Consider the following 19,454-nt stretch of genomic DNA (forward strand, 5'->3'; position numbering starts at 1 on the left):
TGTTGCTAGGATTAGTTGACAAATGTTTGTACAGGACTTCACAAAGTACAAACACACACAGACACACACCCCTTTACTGCATCAGATCCTTTCTGTCAAGATAAGCCAAGCTTTAACTTAAGAGGAAATGGCAGGGGAGAAAGAGAAGGAGATGGAGCCAAACTTTGAAGTGTTTTCTTTTGCCTGTCTCAAATCTTCCAGCGTTCAACTTTATTGGATGCCCAAAAATTCCTGTGCCTGTTTGGAGGCAATCAGACAAGCTTGGGTTTTTTTTTTTGGCATTAACTCGTCACCCTGATTTGAAGTGTCAAGTACTCAGTTTATTGGGGGGAGCAGCGTGAAACGCGGGGTTTGCAGTGCAGAACTAGCACTAAACTTTGGCATTAGTTTTTTTTTGGGGGGGGATCCAGAATTTCTGGGTCACGCATTAATGTTGCGAGAGAGGGAGAAAAACATTTTTTCCCTGAATTGGAAAGGAAAATAAAGATCCATGCAATTTGGTGGGGCATCCTGTTTTCACAGGGAACAACTAACTGCCCCAAAGGGAAACCCAGTAGCAGGATTTGAACACAAGACAACTCTCCCCTCCTGTGGTTCCCAGCAGCTGGCATTCAGAAGCATTGCTGCCTCCGACTGTAGACTCAGAGGAGAGCCACCCTGGCTAGGAGCTATCAAAAACCTCCTCCTTCTCCATGAATTTGTCAAATCCTCTTTTAAAACCATCCAAGTTGGTGGAGTGAGTTCCATAGTTTAACTCTGCACTGCATGAAGAAAGACTTTATTTTATCTGTCCTAAACCTTCCATCATTCTGCTTCATTGGATGTCCACAAGTTGTCTTGTTAGGAGAGAGGGGGGATAACTTTTCCCTATCCACGTTGTCAATGCCGTGCCTAATTTTATAAACTTCTATCCTGTCACCTCTTCCTCTCCTTTCCTTTAAACTAAAAAGTCCCAAACTCTGCATTCTTTCTTTCCACCCCCTTGATAATTTTGGTGGCCCTTTGTGGAACCTTTTTCCAACTCCCTTTTGAGGTGAGGCGACCAGAACGACACACAGTATATTCCAAAGTTGGCCACACCACAGATTTCTACAATGGCAGTTGTACTTTCGATCCCTTTCCTAATGATCCCTAACAGGGAAATTCCCAAACTCCTGCTCCTCCGGTGCCTAGAAAACCCATGTCCAAGTGGTTTCCCACTTGTCTCTTGATTTCTAGGCACAGATCCAAGTGGTTTTGCCTATGCCTTGCCGCTTTCCTCCAGAAAATCCACTCTTTACTGCTAAATCAGAGCAAACGACAACCCACCGAAAGCTCAATTGTCGTTTGTTCCGATTCGGCACTAAAGATTGGGTTTCTCCAGGGAAAAGCGGCTGGGAAACAGAAGTGCGGATAAGCCCTACATCTGCTTTAATCGCACAACCTAAATTTGGCTAGTATATCATTGAATCATTCCTGCAAAATAGTGAGAATCTTGGAGCAGCCTAAGGAGAGGGGCAAACTGTCGGGGATAAGAAACCTTCCACGATGGGCTATGTACCACCTGCCGCACTTTTGATGGGTTATCAAGTACATGGTAATTTTGCATCTCGAAGGGGCAAGAGAGGTGCCTCTGACCCTAAATATGTCAGCCCACCAATAATAATAATAATAATAATAATAATAATAATAATAATAATAATAATAATAATAATAAATTATTTAGACCCTGCCATCTGGCTGGCCACCCCTGAGAACCAGAAAAGATGAGAAACAGCAACAATCCCAGGATGTCTTGCCAAAGGGTTTAGGTTGCCATAATTGCGATTGCGGGTTTTGTGTGTATGTGTGTGTTAAGGGATGAAAACATGAGAAAACATGAGTGACCTAATGCTTCGCGAACTGCCACCCATTCCGGAATTCGGATCCTTCCAGGAGGTTATGGTGCACTGAATGAGTCAGTTTTGACAGCCGGGTGCCAAGTTCTGCTCGATCTTCCCCTTTGACGAAGAGAGTCGCTTTGACCTTTTCCCATCAACGCCCCCTTCCATGCTCTTCCTTGTCAAAACTGGTTCATCCTACGGATCGGCAGCCCCGCCTGCCGCCTCTGCTTCCTGACTCTCTGGTTGGGTCTCCGCAGGCCGCCCTCCAACAGGTACAGACTCCGCCTCAAGCCCTGTGCAGGTGCCAGAGGAGGCCCACCCCACAGTCAGCAGGGCTGAGGAGGGTGCTCTTCGCTGTTCCTGTGGGGTTGTGGGCTGACTTCCACCCGGCAGGCACCTGTGACCTTGCAAACTCCACAACAAGGCAGTTAGGCAACAGGTGAAGGTCTTCCGAGCCATGAAGCTGGTACAGGAGCCCTGCTTGGGCAGCTGTCTTGGAGGCCCACAGATCTCCTCCTTCCCAGGCACTCTCCGGTGACGTCCCCAATATGTGTGGCTGAGGCTACAGAGCAGCAGGTGAAGATCGCTTTGTCCTAGGGACCAGCCAGCCTCAGGAAAGGGCAGCACCAGCTCCATCGCCTGCTCCCCCAGGTTCCCTGGGCTGTGAGGGTGAACACATCCCAGGGGCACAGGAGGGATGGGGGCTGCTCCTTAGAAATCCAGAACGTAAGGACTCAGGGAGGATGAAAGAAAGTCCTTCTCCAGGCAGTGCACAAACTGTGGAACTCCCTAGGGCAGGAGGCAGAGATGGCCACAAACTCTGATGGATTTAAAAGAGGACTGGATCCTGCTTGCGGGCTCCCCTTTGGGGCATCTGGTTTGTGCCTGTGAGAACAGGATGCTGGATTAGGTGGGCCATTGGCCTGATCCTGCAGGCGCTTCTTATGCTCTTAGGGGACCAAACATGCTGATTGGCTCAGATGTTCCTGATTTGCTCTCTTCCCCAGGGGCTCCCCCTGGATTCGAACCAGGGATTCCCTTGCCTGTAGAGCTTGGGATCTTCCACAGGACTTTGGGGATGTGGGTAGGGAAGACAAATTTGCGCGCGCTCTCTCTCTCTCTGTCTCTCTCTCTCTATATATATTCTTGCTCAGAAGTATGGCAACCCAATTTAACATAACCTAAAGAACCAAAACAAAATATAACTGGACCGCTCCTGAACTTGTTCCCACTGGATTAGCCTGGCCTAAATTTAATAGTTTCCTTGAAGAGGGAGAGAGAAAGAACTTCTTTTCATATGTTTTTTTAAAAAACCAACCAGACCACAAGTCAGATTTCTGGTCTTTCCAGGTAGTCATCATGTTTTAGAGTAGCAGGGGATAAATCTTGTAAGACCTCAATGCTACCTGCAAACCTCATGCATGTCTAAATTTAGCAAAAGTCTTGGGTGCAATTCTGGTGCAAGGAGGCTATGAGCAGGGCGGGGCATTTTTACTGCACTGAACCCCCAGTTCCCACAGCTTAGAAGGCCCTCGCCTGTTGCCCAGATCCACCTCCATGACCATGTCCCTCACCTACGTTGGTATACTTTTTGCATCCTCTTTAATCTACAATGTCAAAACTAGAACTCAGAGCCCTCTCCACTTTGCTGTGCCTTTGACTACCAGCTGACCACATCACTTTTGCTTCTTAACCAACAACATCCAAAAGCCAACAGTAACACACTTTGGGTGCGTGTGATACATTAAAAATGTCTTAGATTGGCTTCTCTAGATTGGCTTGATGGTGGTGCCCCTTGTCCTATAAAAAAGATTCTTCAGAATGGTGTTTTGCACAGCCCATCCAGGAAGACCATAACACAATAAAATTCCAAACAGTAACAACAAATAATACATTTACTGGTACTCAAAATCCAAATGATGGTTAGAGTGTCAAACTGTGACTTGGGAGAGCAGAGCTCAAATTCCCAAACAGCCATGAAGCTCAATAGGTGACCTTTGGGCCAGTCGCCATCTCTTAGCCTAGTCTACCTCACAGGGCTGTTGTGAGGATGAAATGGGGAGGAGGAGAACCATGTACATCACCTTAAGACCCTTGGATGGAAAGCTGCTGTATATATGTAATACACACACAAAAAAATAGTTCAATTAATCCAACAAAATTGATGAACTTGATCCAGGGATGTCTGCTCTTTGATAGTCATTTACACCTCTAACCCCCTTGTCTCTTAGTCCCCTCCCCCCATAGGTAAACCCCTACAGGGGATGGTATCGCCCACTTTGGACACAACTGGTCTACCTGGTCTAAAGACCCTTTGGAAGAGGCATAGGATGGAAGAACAGAAAAGCAGACCTTCTGGACCAGGTGAGGAGCCATCGGATTCTGGAGCTGGAAGAGGCTCCATTAGCTATTTAGTCCAACCACAACCCTCTCCCTGCTTGAGCCCCCCTCCCCAAAAATATATAGCTGACCTATAGCCCCTCTTTGAAGACACCCATCCTTTGACCGTTAGCAAATATGAGCCACTGTGTGTGCCCATAATGGTTAAGAGTGTTGGACTAGGGCCTGGGAGAACAGGGTTCGAATCCCCAGACAAGCCACAAAGCTCACTGGGTGACCTTGGGTTCTTCCACCTTGAGATCGTTGGAAGGTAAAGGTAGTCTATAAATGTGATAAATAAGAATAATAAAAAAATAGCAAAGTCACTTAAACAGTGGAAATCATTCCAACACCGCAAAAGAGGAGAGCCCACCAGTCCTCTGGGTTAATAAGTCCCGCTGCTCTTACCAGTAATCTCCTAATTTCCAAACAAAAATCTACCCCAGGCATCCCCAAACTTCGGCCCTCCAGATGTTTTGGACTACAATTCCCATCATCCCTGACCACTGGTCCTCTTAGCTAGGGATCATGGGAGTTGTAGGCCAAAACATCTGGAGGGCCGCAGTTTGGGGATGCCTGATCTACCTCTTGTAGTTTCATAGAATTGTAGAACAGCAGAGTCAGAAAGGACCCTGAGGGTCACCTTGTCCAAGCCCCTGCCATGCCCATTTGATCTAAGGCTGACTGCTGGGGCGGGAAGAGGGGTTGTCTTTGTCCTCTTCCATGCCCTTTAGGTATCCAAAGGGCACCTGAAAGCAACACAACCCACCTGGCATGCACAGGCAGGGTGGATAAAAATCAATATGTTTCCTTAAAAAAAAATTTTTTAAAAAAAATCGATAAGATTTTTAAAATAAAATGCTTTGGGAGGGAGAATCTTTCTAAAAATAGTTTTCTATTTAAGTTACATTATAATCCAAAGGCTATTCATCAGGAAATAAGAATTTGTTTTAAGTTTTTTCATGTGTGCTAAAACTCAGTCAAAGTTTTGTGTGTGTGTGGTGTGTGTGTGTGTGTGTGTGTGTGTATGTTTGTGTGTGTTTAACCACATCAGTTAACAAACATGGATACATATGCTATATTGCTATTGCTTTCATTAAATAAATTGTTTAAATTGCTATTAAGGAAACGATTGTTTTTCTCCTTCCAATAAGCAGAAAAGTTGTCCAAATTGATAACGTATTAAACCTCAGAATAATTTCATAATTATCCGTCTATGTATTTCTAATAATATAACCAAATCAGTAATTTTTGATATAACTGTAAAAACTACTCTGAAAGTTTATTATTCCAAAAATGAAAGCTTCACCTGGTTGTAAATATTAAGTAAATATACCAGCAAGAATGAGTCTTTCTGTAAAAAAAATAAAAAATGATTTAAATCAAGTCTTACTGACTAGTGGTTTAAATCATGATTTAAATTGATTTGATTTAAATCAAATCCACCGTGTGCACAGGTAGCCTCTGCTGTTTTTGTGAGCCTTGGTAGCGACTGATAAGAGTCCACCTTCTCCTTTCACCCACACCAATATTTAATCGAGTTTTGCCCAGCCTTCCCAGGCTGGATCCTCTCCTGCAAATAACATTCAAAGTGGCAGAAAAACCTTAATTCCTATTGTCTGACGTTTTAATCACAGGCTGTTGTTGTTTTTAAAAAGCAGCCCAACCAGATGCAAATACGCACCTCGCCTGGCAACGGGAACACAAAGCAAAACAGCAGCAGAGCGAAGAACATGGGTTTAGTCATCTTCAGATACACTTTTTATCAGTCTGCGGGAATCAAGCTCAGAATATCACATTTTCACATGCCTACGAATGCTCACTCCAAGGGCGGGTGGAGGAAATGGATAGGGCATCCCACGAAAGGGAAAAGGGAGAGGTGGGGTTAATCCCAAAGAATCACTTCCTGCCTCTGAGGAAGGAAATCTTTGGATCTAAGGGACCAATCCACCTGAATTCGAATCCTGCAATGGATTCTGCCAGCGAGAGGCAATTGCCCAACCTCAGTTGCTGCAACAACTTTCCCTGTTGGAATGGGTGGAGGTGGTGGGAGAAGGAAAAAGTCTCTCCTCTTGTGGGAAAAACAACAACAGCCACCATAAGCGCAGCGCTTTTGAAATGCCTTGTTTTCTTCCACATGGGGGAGAAAAAAAAGCACCAGGAAGAAGCCAAAAGGAGGAGGAGGAGGAGGGCACTCCTGTCCTGCCACCTCCTGATATATGGGAATCCAGCAAGTTCTCAGATCCCACAATAAAATGCCGACACACCACTTAAAGCTGATTACAGCTTTGCTCCCAATTGCAAGAGACCTCACGCAAAAGCATCGCAGGAAAAACACACCTTTATCTGCTCATGACTCAAAGAGCACAGCTGAATCTCTCTTTCTCTCTCTCACTCCTGGATTTTCAGACCATTTTCATCTCAAGTGAGAAGAGTGGTCTTCAACCGTCAGGTGCCCTCACCTCTGCCCTTTCCTGTTTTGCTGCAATTTTTCCAACATTTCTTTTCCCTTGCCGCTTTGATTCTCTGGCCAAACAAACCCTACTTGGGCATTTTACACGAATGAACCTCAGACTCTCACTCAAGCACATCCTCCTCCCCCCTCAAATGCCCCGTTTTGACCAGTTACATCCGCTCAGGAAGAAATTGCCCTTAGTTAATAAATGCTGAAGCCAAGAAAGCATATGAGGTTGAATGTATATATATACTAAAACTTTAAGGGAGAATTTTCTGAGGAAAGAAATTTAACGTTGTAGCTTAAGCCAAGACGAGATGTAACATATGAATTGGTATGTGTAAAAATGTATGAAAACCTTGGGAGAGAATTTACTGAAGAAGCCCGAAACTCTTCATGGGCGAAACAGGTGACAAACGCCGGCACCCTGTCTAACTCTTGTGCGCAATACCGTTGACACTTCGTTTGATCAACTTTACCTTCGTTGATATCTACAGGAGTCTGGCTTACGGAATTCTAAAGACTGAAATTTCCTTTTGGACAAAATTTGCATGCATTGCCTGTTTGTGGCTTCTGTAACAGTTTTTGTACATTTCTCTCTCTATTTTTGGATCATTAACATTAGATTTAGAACATGGAATAGTGTGGTAGCTTTTTGTGTGCCGTCTTTGTGCTGCTTATTTCATATCGGTCTATTACGAGAATTGGCAGCATAGGTTCATTTTTTTTCAGTTACATCTGAAACAGCAAATCACTTTCATGTGAGCTTGCGAAAAACTAGACAAGCCTAGAAAGCTGCCACTTTTAACCTGTTTTTAGTTTATTGCTATTTTAACTTTTTGAAAGTCTCAAATCGTTGTTCTTAATTCTTCTTAGTACTGATAATGTTATTGTTTTACCTATTTATTTATTTTTTGTAAACCACTTTGAGGATTATTATTTTTCAATTCAGAGGTGAATAAATGTTGTGAATTAAACAAATAATAAAGTCTTCCAGATCCAGAATACCAGCTTGGATCAGGACCTGGTTTGAAGGGATATTTTTTGCTGGTTCAAATGTAATGCCAAACTGTGCTTTCCAGGAAAGCAGATGTAACTGAGAGAAGGGGGGGAGGGGGGAGTGAAAGGGGGAGAACACAAGGTTTGTTCACACAAACACAACTTCTAAGTCATGTTGTGATGTCTATTCGGCCCCATTTCTCTCTCTCCTTCTCTCTCTCTCTCTCTCTCTCTCTCTCTGACGGTGAACCATAAATTGGTGAGAATCAGACTTGGAAAAAACTGGCTGTAACATGTCAGAAATCACACTCAATAGTAGAGACGTCAAGACCATTCTGACAACACTGAAACAGAAGCAAAAATTGCTGGTGTTCAGTGGAAATCAATCCAGTGGAATACAATCAGTATTTGCCATTGCTTTCAGCCTGCAAATTGTGCAGAACTTGTTACCTTTCCCTCCCCTTTGCATTGTGTTTCTTTTGCATTGTCATGAACGGGGTGGAATAACGTAACGGCAATGCAAATTACAAAATCAATGGTGTAAGTTATGTGATTTTATCATTTTGCCACAGCAAACAGGATGACGAATAGCACAGCTTTGGGTGGAAGCGAACTGCAGCAGAACGGAAAGAGCCCTGCAGGGGCCCAATGCAGGATGGAATGAAAAATGATGGCGACTTGAGTCACTATGATCTTCTGTGATCTTATAAGCTATTAGGGTGGTGTACAACTTAAGGTACACAATATCATAGAATCATAGAATTGCAGAGTTGGAAGGGACCCCCAAGAATCATCTAGACCAACCCCCTGCAGTGCAGGAATCACAACTAAAGCATCTCTAAGAGATGGCCATCCAACCTCTGCTTTAAAACCCCCAGGGAAGGAGATTCCACCACCTTCTGAGGGAATCTGTTCCAAGGTCAAATGGTTCTCACAGACAGAAAGTTTTTTTTTCTAATGGATGCATATTGCTGCTTAACGATGAAACTTAAAATAGTGGAATTGCTACTAGTATTGTTAGTATTGTTTAGTTCTGAGTACAGAATCTGCTTTGCATTTTTATATTGTTGTTTTATGTTGTATGCATTTATGTATTGCATTTTATATCATTGTTGTTGTAATATGTAAACTGCTGAGATATTTTGTTCAAACATGAAGCAGTATAAAAGTTAACTAAACAAAGTAACTTGGTAGTAAATCTGCAGCCACACCCTTTTAAGTTTTGGGACTCTGCACCAGAACAGTAAAATCCAATTTGCAGTTGACGTTTGCAACCTCTCTCAGTCTCTCTCTCTTGGAAAGAGCCAGCAGTTCTTGGCCCTCCCAAGGGAACTGAACACATCTTGGCTGAGTGGCTTCCTGAGATGGCTCTCCTATGGCTGTACAGTGCTTTCCGAGAACAAGATGATCTACCAGCCAAGGGCCTCTCCAGTTCTCAGCAAGGCCAAACAGTCCTCAAGGGAATAGTTACCAGGGGGTAAAAGGAGGAGATCCTGCAAGGTGAACGCCTTATTCCCCCTGCCAACGCCCTTTGGTAAGAGCCAGTGAAAGCTGAAAGAACACTTTCAAATTGTGTTACTCTTTGCAAGGGTGGGGCATCATGCAAATCACAATTTTAATAGGTCACTGTAACCGAAGAAATCCTTCCAGTTGGGTTGGTTCCTAAACTGTCATCAGGGAGACAGGAAGGTGACAGGCATTCATCAGAGAGCCCTGCAGTCACATCAAGAGGCGAAGGCAAAAGAAAGAGCAGTCTCCTGATGAGATCTTAATTCCTTCTGATTGGGGTGCTGGAGGAGACTCTTGAGAGTCTCATGGACTGCAAGAAGATCAACCCTATCCATTCTGAAGGAAATCACCCCTGAGTGCTCACTGGAAGGACAGATCGTGAAGTTGAGGCTCCAATACTTTGGCCACCTCATGAGAAGAGAAGAATCCTTGGAAAAGACCCTGATGTTGGGAAAGATTGAGGGCACAATGAGAAGGGGACGGCAGAGGACAAGATGGCTGGACAGTGTTCTCGAAGCTACGAACATGAGTTTGACCAAACTGTGGGAGGCAGTGGAAGACAGGAGTGCTTGGTGTGCTCTGGTCCATGGGGTCATGAAGAGTCGGACACGACTAAACGACTAAACAACAACAACAAGGCAACCTCAAGGAGAGCCGGGGGGGCTAAGATGGCCCCCAGCAACACAGGAGCCCCTGATAGAGTCGAATATACCTAGAGGAGGTAGATGTTCCATCTCTGGTTCTCAGCAGGTCAAAGGATGCAAACCCAATGAGAACATGGCCAGCTTTGGCTCAGACTCGGGAAGCATTTGTTTCATTTCTTTATTTCATTGAAATATTTTCATGAATAGCAAAGGTACATATAAACGCTTCTGTTTCCAGTTCATAGAGTCCTTTCGACACGTCAGCTACATTCTGTGTGAGACATTGTTGTCGTAGGCATTGTGAGGATGGGGAGGGGGGAGAGGAGAGGGGAGACAGAAGGGGGAGACAATGATCTTTCTTTCTTTTGCATAGTGTAGGTGCAGAGTTGGTACCCACAAGATACAAGAGAGTACTCCCAGACTCTACAAACCTCATCCCAATCAAAGACCAATGGGAGCATGACACAAGTTGCAAAACAAACCCTACCCAATGGTCTAAATTGTGTCTAAACCACCCTTGGTGACATGAATTGAGACTATGGCAAAGGCACAGGGGAGGGCAATAGAATCCTTGCCCTTCATCAGCTCACACAACCACATGAAATGTGTGCATTGTAACCCCCATTTTCCCGCTTGGATTTCACCACGGACTCAACAATTGGATGCATGGTCCACTCCATTCTAAACCAGACCAACTAGCAGCTGGCAGAATTGTAGTTTAGGCTCAACCAAATTGCACCATTCACAGATTGAATCCTGGAGAAGCTGGAAGCTGTCGCCCATGCAGAGAAAGAGCCTGCTGCTTTTGAACAGAGTCTTTGGCTGGTTTAGACTTTAGGAAAATATGAAGCTTTAACCCTTGAGCTGTGCCCAACGGAATTGCATTTTGCACGGGGTATTTAAATTAACTCCGGCTACCAATGGACTTTGGAAAACTACTATGCCTCTTGAGCAACTGTGAATTACGGCAATCTAGTGACTCACCACCCTTATTCTACTCTTCACATTCCCAACTTCCTCCAACCCAAAAGTTGTTCCATCCAGTCGATGGGAAAACATGACCAGGAATGACCCATGCCCTACCTTTGGAACTCAGTTCCTTCCTAACGGGGAGAACATTTGACTTTCCAACTTTCCAACTGCCGCCATATTTCACGCACCAGCTTTCCAGTGCCCCCCCCCAAGCCAGACCCAACCTGCCTGCCGGGAGTCTCTTACCGTCCATGTGGCCGATTTAGCGGTGCTGGATTGTTGAAATGAGACGTCAAAGCTGTGAGGCCCTGGGTAGTCTGTGTTGGAGGGGATGGCCGGCGAGGGCGAGAGGGCGTCAAAGGTTGAGCTGGGCTGGGCGTAAGGGGAGGGTGCAGTCACACTGTTCTGAGCGTGGTCCGTGTTGTACGGGCTTGTGGATGAGGAGCCATTTTGGATCTGCTGGTCCATGCTGTTGAGGAGCCCCAGGTTTGTATACTGTGGCTGAAGAGGAGAGAGAATACATAGATATGTTTCATTACGTGAAAGAACCCAGTCTCCATTCCTCTGGAAATAAATCCAGTTCAGCTATCAGTGTTTGGCTATCTATCTATCTATCTATCTATCTATCTATCTATCTATCTATCATCTATCTATCTTCTATCTATCTTCTATCTATCATCTCTCTCTCTCTCTCTCTCTCTCTCTCTCTCTCTCTCTCTCTCACACACACACACACACACACACACACACACACACACATTTAATATAATAATACCTTTATTGTCAATGTACAACCTGTGTACAATGAAATTAACCAAGCCCCCCACACACACTCAATCTCATTGCACTCTATGTGCTTGTCGCACAACACACCAACCCCGAAAGTCAGTTGCACTATATTATTTTCTGTTCAGCACTATATTATTTTCTGTTCAGCAGCCTAACAGCCCATGGATAGAAACTGTCTTTGGCCTGTTGGTACGGCTGATTATACTTCTATATCTCCTGCCCGAGGGTAGAAGATTAAAGAGGTGCTGCCCGGGGTGTGAATCGTCCCTGAGAATTTTTCTCGCTCTCCTAAGGCAACGATCCCTTGCGATGTCATCTAGCGGACTCAAGGGACAGCCCATGATATCACGTGCTGTGTTCACCACCCTCTGGAAAGACTTTCTGTCCATGGCTGTCAAGCCAACGTACCACACTGGGATACAATATGAGAGGACACTTTCTATTGTGGACCAGCAGAAGGAGGTCATCAATTGTTGTTTAACATTGTTCTTTCGCAAGACCCTGAGAAAATAGAGTCTCTGTTGGGCCTTTAGCATCTTTCAGCACCTTTACATTTGACACGATCTTGAGAATCACAGAATCATATAATTATAGAGTTGGAAGGTGTCCCCAAGGGTCATCTAGTAGGAATCACAGCTAAAGAATCCCTGGCCGGTGTCCATCCAACCTTTGATTAAAGACCTCCAAGGAAGGAGAGTCCATCACCTTCCAAGCTCATAGAATCACTGAATTGTAGAATTGGAAGGGACCCCAAGGCCCCTCTAGTCCAACCCTCTGTGATGCAGGAATCACAGCTAAAGGATTTCTAACAGATGTCCATCCAACCTTTGATTAAAGACCTCTGAGGAAGGAGAGATCGCCACCTTCTGAGGCTGTCTGTTCCAAGAAGGTTATTCCCTGGATTCTGATCCATGGAAATTTATGGTGCCACCTTCAGCCATACATTTCGTTCAAGCTCAAAGAACCTTCCAACTGCTCTTCTTCTCTTGCTCCCTCCTCGCCAGTGACATCTTAATCCTTCACCTCACACTATTTTACAACAGGGAGGGATAAGTAATATTTTTAATTGTCCTTGACTGAAATATTTAATTGTATTCCACTCATAAAGCACATCAGTCAGATTATATATCTTTGAAGACTATCAGAAGAATCTCAACACTGACCCCCTTTGGACAATCAGATCTTGGACTGATGAACCAAGAAACGTGAGTCTTTTGAACATGCCTACAAAACTTTCACAAACAAACCAGGAAGAGTGTAATTGACCACAGCTTCTCATTGCATCTGAACCGGAGAAACTCTGGTTAGCAGCATGAGAATGAAGCAAGATCCTAAGGCCACTTCAAACCACGGTTTAGGATCCTGGCTCATTCCAGTGCTAGGGACCAAGGTTTCCTGGTTTGGATGGAACAGAAAGCTATGAGACTTCAAGATCTGCTCGCCAAGTAACACAATGAAGATGAAAAGATCTCGGCCATAAGTGTCCATTTATTATTGTTTTTAAGCTGCTCTTTGTTGATTTCTGTAGCTGTTTTGATTATAGTTCATCCATCGCCCGGGGACATCTGTGAAAGGCGATTAAAAAATAGCAACAAGTGAGCAGAGCTTTAGTGGGTGAGCAGGTGCAAGGAGCTCGCTCACATTTTGGCTTATTAAGCTGAAATGCGATTGCCTGAACTTAGCCACTGAAACGTATTTACGTTGGTAAAGAGTAAGGACGCTAGAGGAACTAATTCACTCAGAGAAGAAACCAGCAAGTTTGGCAATGTCACTCAGCAAGCACACCTGGCACCAATGCCAAGAGAAGCGGCCAGCCCCTTTGCCTGCCAGCTAGTGGCACCTTAATCCCTAAACAAAGCCACCCCTGCCTTGAGGGGCACCCTTGCTCAAGCAACGCACTCCTTTCCCCAGCAGGCAGGCAGGCAGCTCAGCCCTGAGAAAAGCAGCCCATTCTCTTGGCCATCGAGATTTGCTCCATTGCCACAGCACCCTTACAAGCCTGTCTTGCTTGCTCCTTCCTGCAAGGGATGGGCCACCCAGTCAATTTCAGGTTCTCATTTTCCCAGCCTTGATTGAGCCACATTTCCACATCGGTTTGTGATTCATTTCTGTCTAAAAGTCCTCCTGAAAACTGGCTAGCGTCCTGGTGCTAATTTCTGCTAGTATTTGTGTTTTCGCAAGCCATTTTCCCATTTGCAATGCATTTTTGTCACTTGTTTAAACAAATATATGTATTCCAAATCCCCTTCAAGAACCCCGGATTTGTATTTTTTTTTAAAAAAAAATGGTGCCAAGTCCCACCAACATCCCACTTACTGCAAAATCCCAATGGAGTTCCTTCAGGCAAAACCATCTGAGGGAGCACCAAAATTTTCAAACCTGGCAAACTCTCTCAGGGGGGTCTGGCATGTCCTTGATTTGGTTGTCAGGAATGTGGCAGATGAGTCTGTTTTAGCCGCATTTATTTTTGTGAGTGTTTAATAGGTATCTTGCCTCTTAAAATGGCTGTTGCACAAGCATTCGCCCTTCCCGTTTCCAAGAGGCATCGGGCAGATCAGATTAGAAATCTTAATCGTAATAAAGAGGAAAGCAAATTGTAAATATGGCAGCCTTGTCATTCCAAGCAAGCCAGGAGCCATCTGTCTGAATGGCGAAGAGGGGAAGAGCCATTCCTCTGCATTGATCCAGCCACATTCCACAGCTCAACCCCCCCCCCCCAGCTTGCTATTTAAATAGTGATTAATCCTCGCCTTGACATGAGCAGCTGGGAGGCTGCTTGCCCCCCCCCTGTTCCTCCTGTGATCCTCTAACCCTTTGGCCCACTCCACCCCTACCCCAGACAGGTGCATCGAAATGTCCAGGTGAGAGGAGGAAAGTTAAGACACACAGGGGCAACGCTGGGCTTGGGCAGCCGAGCCCCAGGCCAGAGAGGCTCAGAGGAGCGGTTTGCACCCAGAGGTCAGCGTCTGAGTCGCTCGCGAGCCCTGGGGCAGCCATCAGATAACTCTCTTGGAGGCGTACGCCTCCTGACAAGGGAACAATTAGAAGGGGGCAGCCGAGCCAGGGGGACAAAGGCGCCACGGAATTTGACTCGGAATTTGGCTTCCGATGAAAACACCCCTTGCCCACGCGCTCTCTCTCCTTCCTTCCTTCCAAAGGCCGCGGCGTCACTTCTGAGAACAAAAAAAGCTCCAGGTTCTTGCTTGACTGGCCACACCATCAAAAGATTGGAAGGAGAAAACGGGGAAAGTTGTTTGCTTGTTTGCAAATTCAGGTGGTCTGTGTTGGTGATGCAAAAAGAGGCTTGCGATGCTCCCCGCCTCCCCCGAATCCTACCCTAGGCGCTCCACTGGGGCACCCAAGATAATGGGGGAAATTCACACGTGTGTGTGTGTGTGTGTGTGTGTGTGTGTGTGTGTGTGTGTGTGTGTGTAGAACTGGGACAAATGTCACCTGCTCAGTTCCCCCTCCGAATAAGGCCATCTGAACACAGTGCTCCACCATGTTTCAGCAAGACTTTTGCAAAACTCCATCTCTCTGCTTCTTCTGCTTCTGCACGAAACGAAGGGGGGACTTTCCCCCCTCTTTACACTTAATGAAAAGTACAGCTAAAAGAAAGGACTTCTTAACGCAGTATATAATTAAACTGTGGAAGTCGCTCTCCCAGGAGAAAGTGATGGCCACCAACGGACGCCTTTGAAAGAGGGTGAGGCAAGGTCATGCCACACGGGTGACATTCTGGATATCGCCAGCATACTATTCACGAACACAGACCACGTGTGCAGAAGACCTGTTAACAGGGAGTTGGGAGGAAGGCATTATGGGATGGTAGCAATCATGCCACCTAAGTCAAGATTAGCATCAGGAAAGGCCTGGGTAAAGAAGAAATGGTGCAAAAAGAGTGAACCAAGGCTTGTGAACCAAGAGCAGGTTTGGGAATCTAGTTTCTTGGCCGTTCCAAGACTGCCAACTGACTCTCCTCTCTGATTACAGTCAAATAGCACCAAATATTCCGTGAAACAAACATGTTCATTTGGGAGTACCAAGAATTCTAAGCAGATCTATGGCAGGGGTGTAGCATGGGATGATGGCCCCGTGGACATTTTTCTGGGGGCGCTATGCACGCCGTCCTGCCACCCCGTGCAAAGCAGCTCTGGGCTGGCATCAGCCTGGTGACGTCGACGGCACATGCCGGGCTGCCGTGGCAAGTTCCATTCAACCTCTGTGTCTTGCCACCCCAGCGCCCACCCGCCCGGGCACCAACAAACCACGCTATGCCACTGATCTACAGCCTCATTCAGGCTTCTGCTTGTCCTGCCACTTTCCCCTTCCGTTTGTCTTGTGCCTAGAGAGCACGGGTCGGAGTGGTTTTCTGCTTTCCCCTGGGAAAACTCGCTAAATCTTTACCACTGAATTGGGGCCATTGTCAATGGGGTTTTCTGTGGATTGAGGTTTGGTCTGATTCAGTGCTAAAGTGCTGCTTTTCCAGGGGAAAGCAGAAAACCACTCCGACCCGTGCTCTCTAGGCACAAGACAAACGGAAGTATGGACAAGCCCATAAATATGTGGGGGTTTTCTTCTTGGTTTTTATTGTGTATTTTGTGCTTTTAAATTGTATTTCGCATCGTGAACCACCCTGAGATCTACGGATAATGGGCAGCATACAAATTCAATAAATAAAAATAATGACAGTTGCTGATCCAGAGATTTAAAGTTTCCTTTAGCTACGTTTCATAAAGCTGCATCAACCTAGATTCCTTCACCCACCCCTGCCTGACTGCAGATATCTTCAGAACGGTACAGTGCCCATCGCAGAAGGGTTAAAGGCAAAAACGCACCGCAGGGGTGTTTGTGTGTGGTTTTAACATAGCTCTCTCCAGTCATCTGTTACCTGTAGATTTATCGCATGATGACAATTGCACACAGTTTGATAAATGAAGAGAGATATTTTTCGCTTGCACGCCAGAGCTAAGTACAGCAATATCCACCCTATTAGGAAGCAATCCGGTAACCTTAGAAGATTTCTCTCACTGAAGCAGCACCAAGAGATATCCATCTGTCTCTTGTACAAACACAGGCAGCGGCGGCAGAAGGAGTGAACTTTGCCTTTCCAAGCTATTCAGTAATATTGAGGGACTTGCGAGCTCCATTTGGCTAAAATGCTGGATGTAGCAGCAAAATGTCCAGGTAAGGGCCAATCAGAATAACCATGTGATACATACTTCTCTGGGACTGTTTCACTTCAGACTGGGGGTAGGGGTTACACGTCTGAATGTGTGCCTTCATTTTAAAAGCATGGCATCCACGCATGCAGAAAGCTAGCACTGCAGAGGGAGAAACGTTTTAGCTTAGCGCTTTCAACTAGTCTTCTACATTTAAAAAGTTGTGTGGGGTGGTGATGGGTGAACATTAGCAAAAATACAACCGCCTCCATCTGCAGGCTGGGATAGTAAAACCTCGACCAAGGTACTTCAGGTTGTATCAACAACTGAAGCTTTGTAACTGGCCCATCCAGGTCAGTACTGACTGCTCTGACTGGCAGCAGCTCTCTGGAGTTTCAGCCTCTGGGGTTTCTCCCAGCTGAACCTGGCACTGCCAGAGACTGAAACTGGGGCTTTCTTCTCCAGCACACACACCTCCAGAAACTGAAAGCTCAGCACAGCCCTTTGCCAAGTGAATCCTGGATTTGCACAGATACCTGTCTCAATACCATTGATGCACGGAGCTACAAAGAAAGGGGGTGTGTGTCAAGGATGAGCAGGTGATTTTCTGTTCCATTTTGCTCAATGGGTTGGCTGCTCTCCTCCACTTTCTGTCCCATCAGACTTTGAAGAATCTCTGAAATTTATTAAGAAATGGACACATCTGCAATTTGCCAGCTTCCAGGCCTTTTTTTGCCATACAGTTTGCGATGCACACAAGCAGGTGAGCACGCTGGATTGCAATACCAGACAGCAATAAATCCCTCGAAGCACCCTGGGGAATGTGTACACAGATTAAATCACAGATCAGAAATGTTCCAGTGTATTTGTATTGCTGCATCACGATTCCTCTGCTATAAGTAAGATTTCACCTCAGACAAAGGCTATATTGAATCCCAAATTTAACTGTTATATACAGTGTTTCTCTCTCTCTCTAAAAAAAAGCGGGGGTTACTCTCATTTTGGCTAAAGAAAATCCCTATTTTATAGTTCAAATCAGGAAAAACAAATACAGTAAATGGACAAAAGTACAAAGATTCACAAAATGTTTAGGGGTATGTGTCCCAGAAGAAAGCACTGGTTATATATCTCTCTTCCAACTAGAAATGCAAATGCAAAAGGCCACTCAGATTCCCTTCAATAGCCGTTAATTACTCCATACCTGTACACATGCAAAATTGTATCGCAGCTTTTACTATTCCGGATTAGTCCAATTTATTTCCTCGATACTTCATTTAATCCACTGTTGTTAAATTGCATCCCACATAGCTGTGGTGTTCAATAAAAAAATGGTGCTGCAATCAATGTGCATTGATAGCTTGGCAAAGGAGTGGAAGCATATCGGTCTGATAAATAAAAACAGCAGCAGACTGTACAGGTCCAACAGCCAAGCAGAAAAATGACGGCTTCGCAAAATTGCTGGCACAAGATTAGGTCCTTCGGAGTCCCCAAGATTGGGGGGGGGGAGAGAGAGAGAGAATGGGAGGCAAGACTGTCAGAGCACCACAGAAACTCGGGGTTTCAAACCTGCGTAATATGGACAAGGCATCTGGTGGCCCTCCAGATATTTTGAAACAGCCGCAGCCAGCGCTTGGCAGAGGATGGAACAAGCTGTCCAGCAGAATGGATACACATGTTTCAGTGGCTGAAAATCACTGGGTAAAGGTCTGGAAGACTTTACTACAGGTATCCCCAAACTGCGGCCCTCCAGATGTTTTGGCCTACAACTCCCATGATCCCTAGCTAAGAGGACCAGTGGTCAGGGATGATGGGAATTGTAGTCCAAAACATCTGGAGGGCCGAAGTTTGGGGGTGCCTGCTTTACTACTTTAGGGAAAGTGGCGTGGCAAAGAGCAGGGAGAGGGAAGGGGCACAGAGATCACACTGACAAGTGCATTTTTCAGATCCACCACAGCTGAGCACTAACAAATCCACACACTGCAATTTCCACAGTCGATTATTGCTTTTTCTATAAAACAACAACAACAACAACAACAACAACAACAACACTAGCGTATAAGTTTGTTATGGAAAGGCAGAATGTGTGCAGCGTGGCAAAGAGAAGTTTAACCAAGAAGCATGGGTAGGTAAATTTTCAAACATTTAAGAAGTGGAGCAGAGGAGAGAGAGAAAGAGGAACTCCTAATTGTAACTACGTAAGCCAGGATAAGTAGCTGCTATTTAAGACTGTGCACAATGTACATTATATGAGCTGCCTCCGCCTTCCTTGCCAGGATCAAGCTTAGGAGAACTAGTTCTGCCTGTATGCAGCAGAATCTGGCTGTGCACAGTGCTGATTGGCTGGCACCCGTGTCGTCACAAACTCCTTCCCAATTCTCCCTCCCTCTAGAGTGCTTTTGCAAGTTCCCTAAGTTGGCAATCAAGCAAAACACGGGGGATCTAAAGTGGTCATCCCACCTGAAATGTGGAAGGGAGAGCGAGGCTGATGGCTGAATTGCCCTTTGAATTGCTGAGAAGTCTGTCCAGTGCATGGGGGGGGGGGGAGAAAGATGCAGCAAGCAAACTTTCATGCACCAAATCAACGCCCAGCCTTGCCTGAACGAGAAGAAGGAAGTCAACTTGAGATGGCTCCCATCGCCCCAGACCAACAGAGTCCAACAGGATCCGAAGGGATCCTGCAGCC

The 19,454-nt window shown here is 45.5% G+C and overlaps 1 protein-coding gene across 7 annotated transcripts in view; it reads right to left on the reverse strand.

The window, feature by feature from the left end:
• TP63 (tumor protein p63) overlaps nucleotides 1-19,454 on the reverse strand; it is a 135,156-nt gene that overhangs the window by 57,427 nt on the left and 58,275 nt on the right. For all 7 annotated transcript variants that reach the window (XM_088669882.1, XM_088669881.1, XM_088669884.1 and 4 more), the window contains one exon: nucleotides 11,067-11,321. In XM_088669882.1, coding sequence (XP_088526008.1) covers nucleotides 11,067-11,321 — 255 coding nt within the window. The remainder of the gene's footprint in view (nucleotides 1-11,066; nucleotides 11,322-19,454) is intronic.

The sequence above is a fragment of the Zootoca vivipara genome, chromosome 5 (assembly GCF_965207765.1).
Source record: "Zootoca vivipara chromosome 5, rZooViv2.hap1.1, whole genome shotgun sequence".
NCBI classification, from domain to species: Eukaryota; Metazoa; Chordata; class Lepidosauria; order Squamata; family Lacertidae; genus Zootoca; species Zootoca vivipara.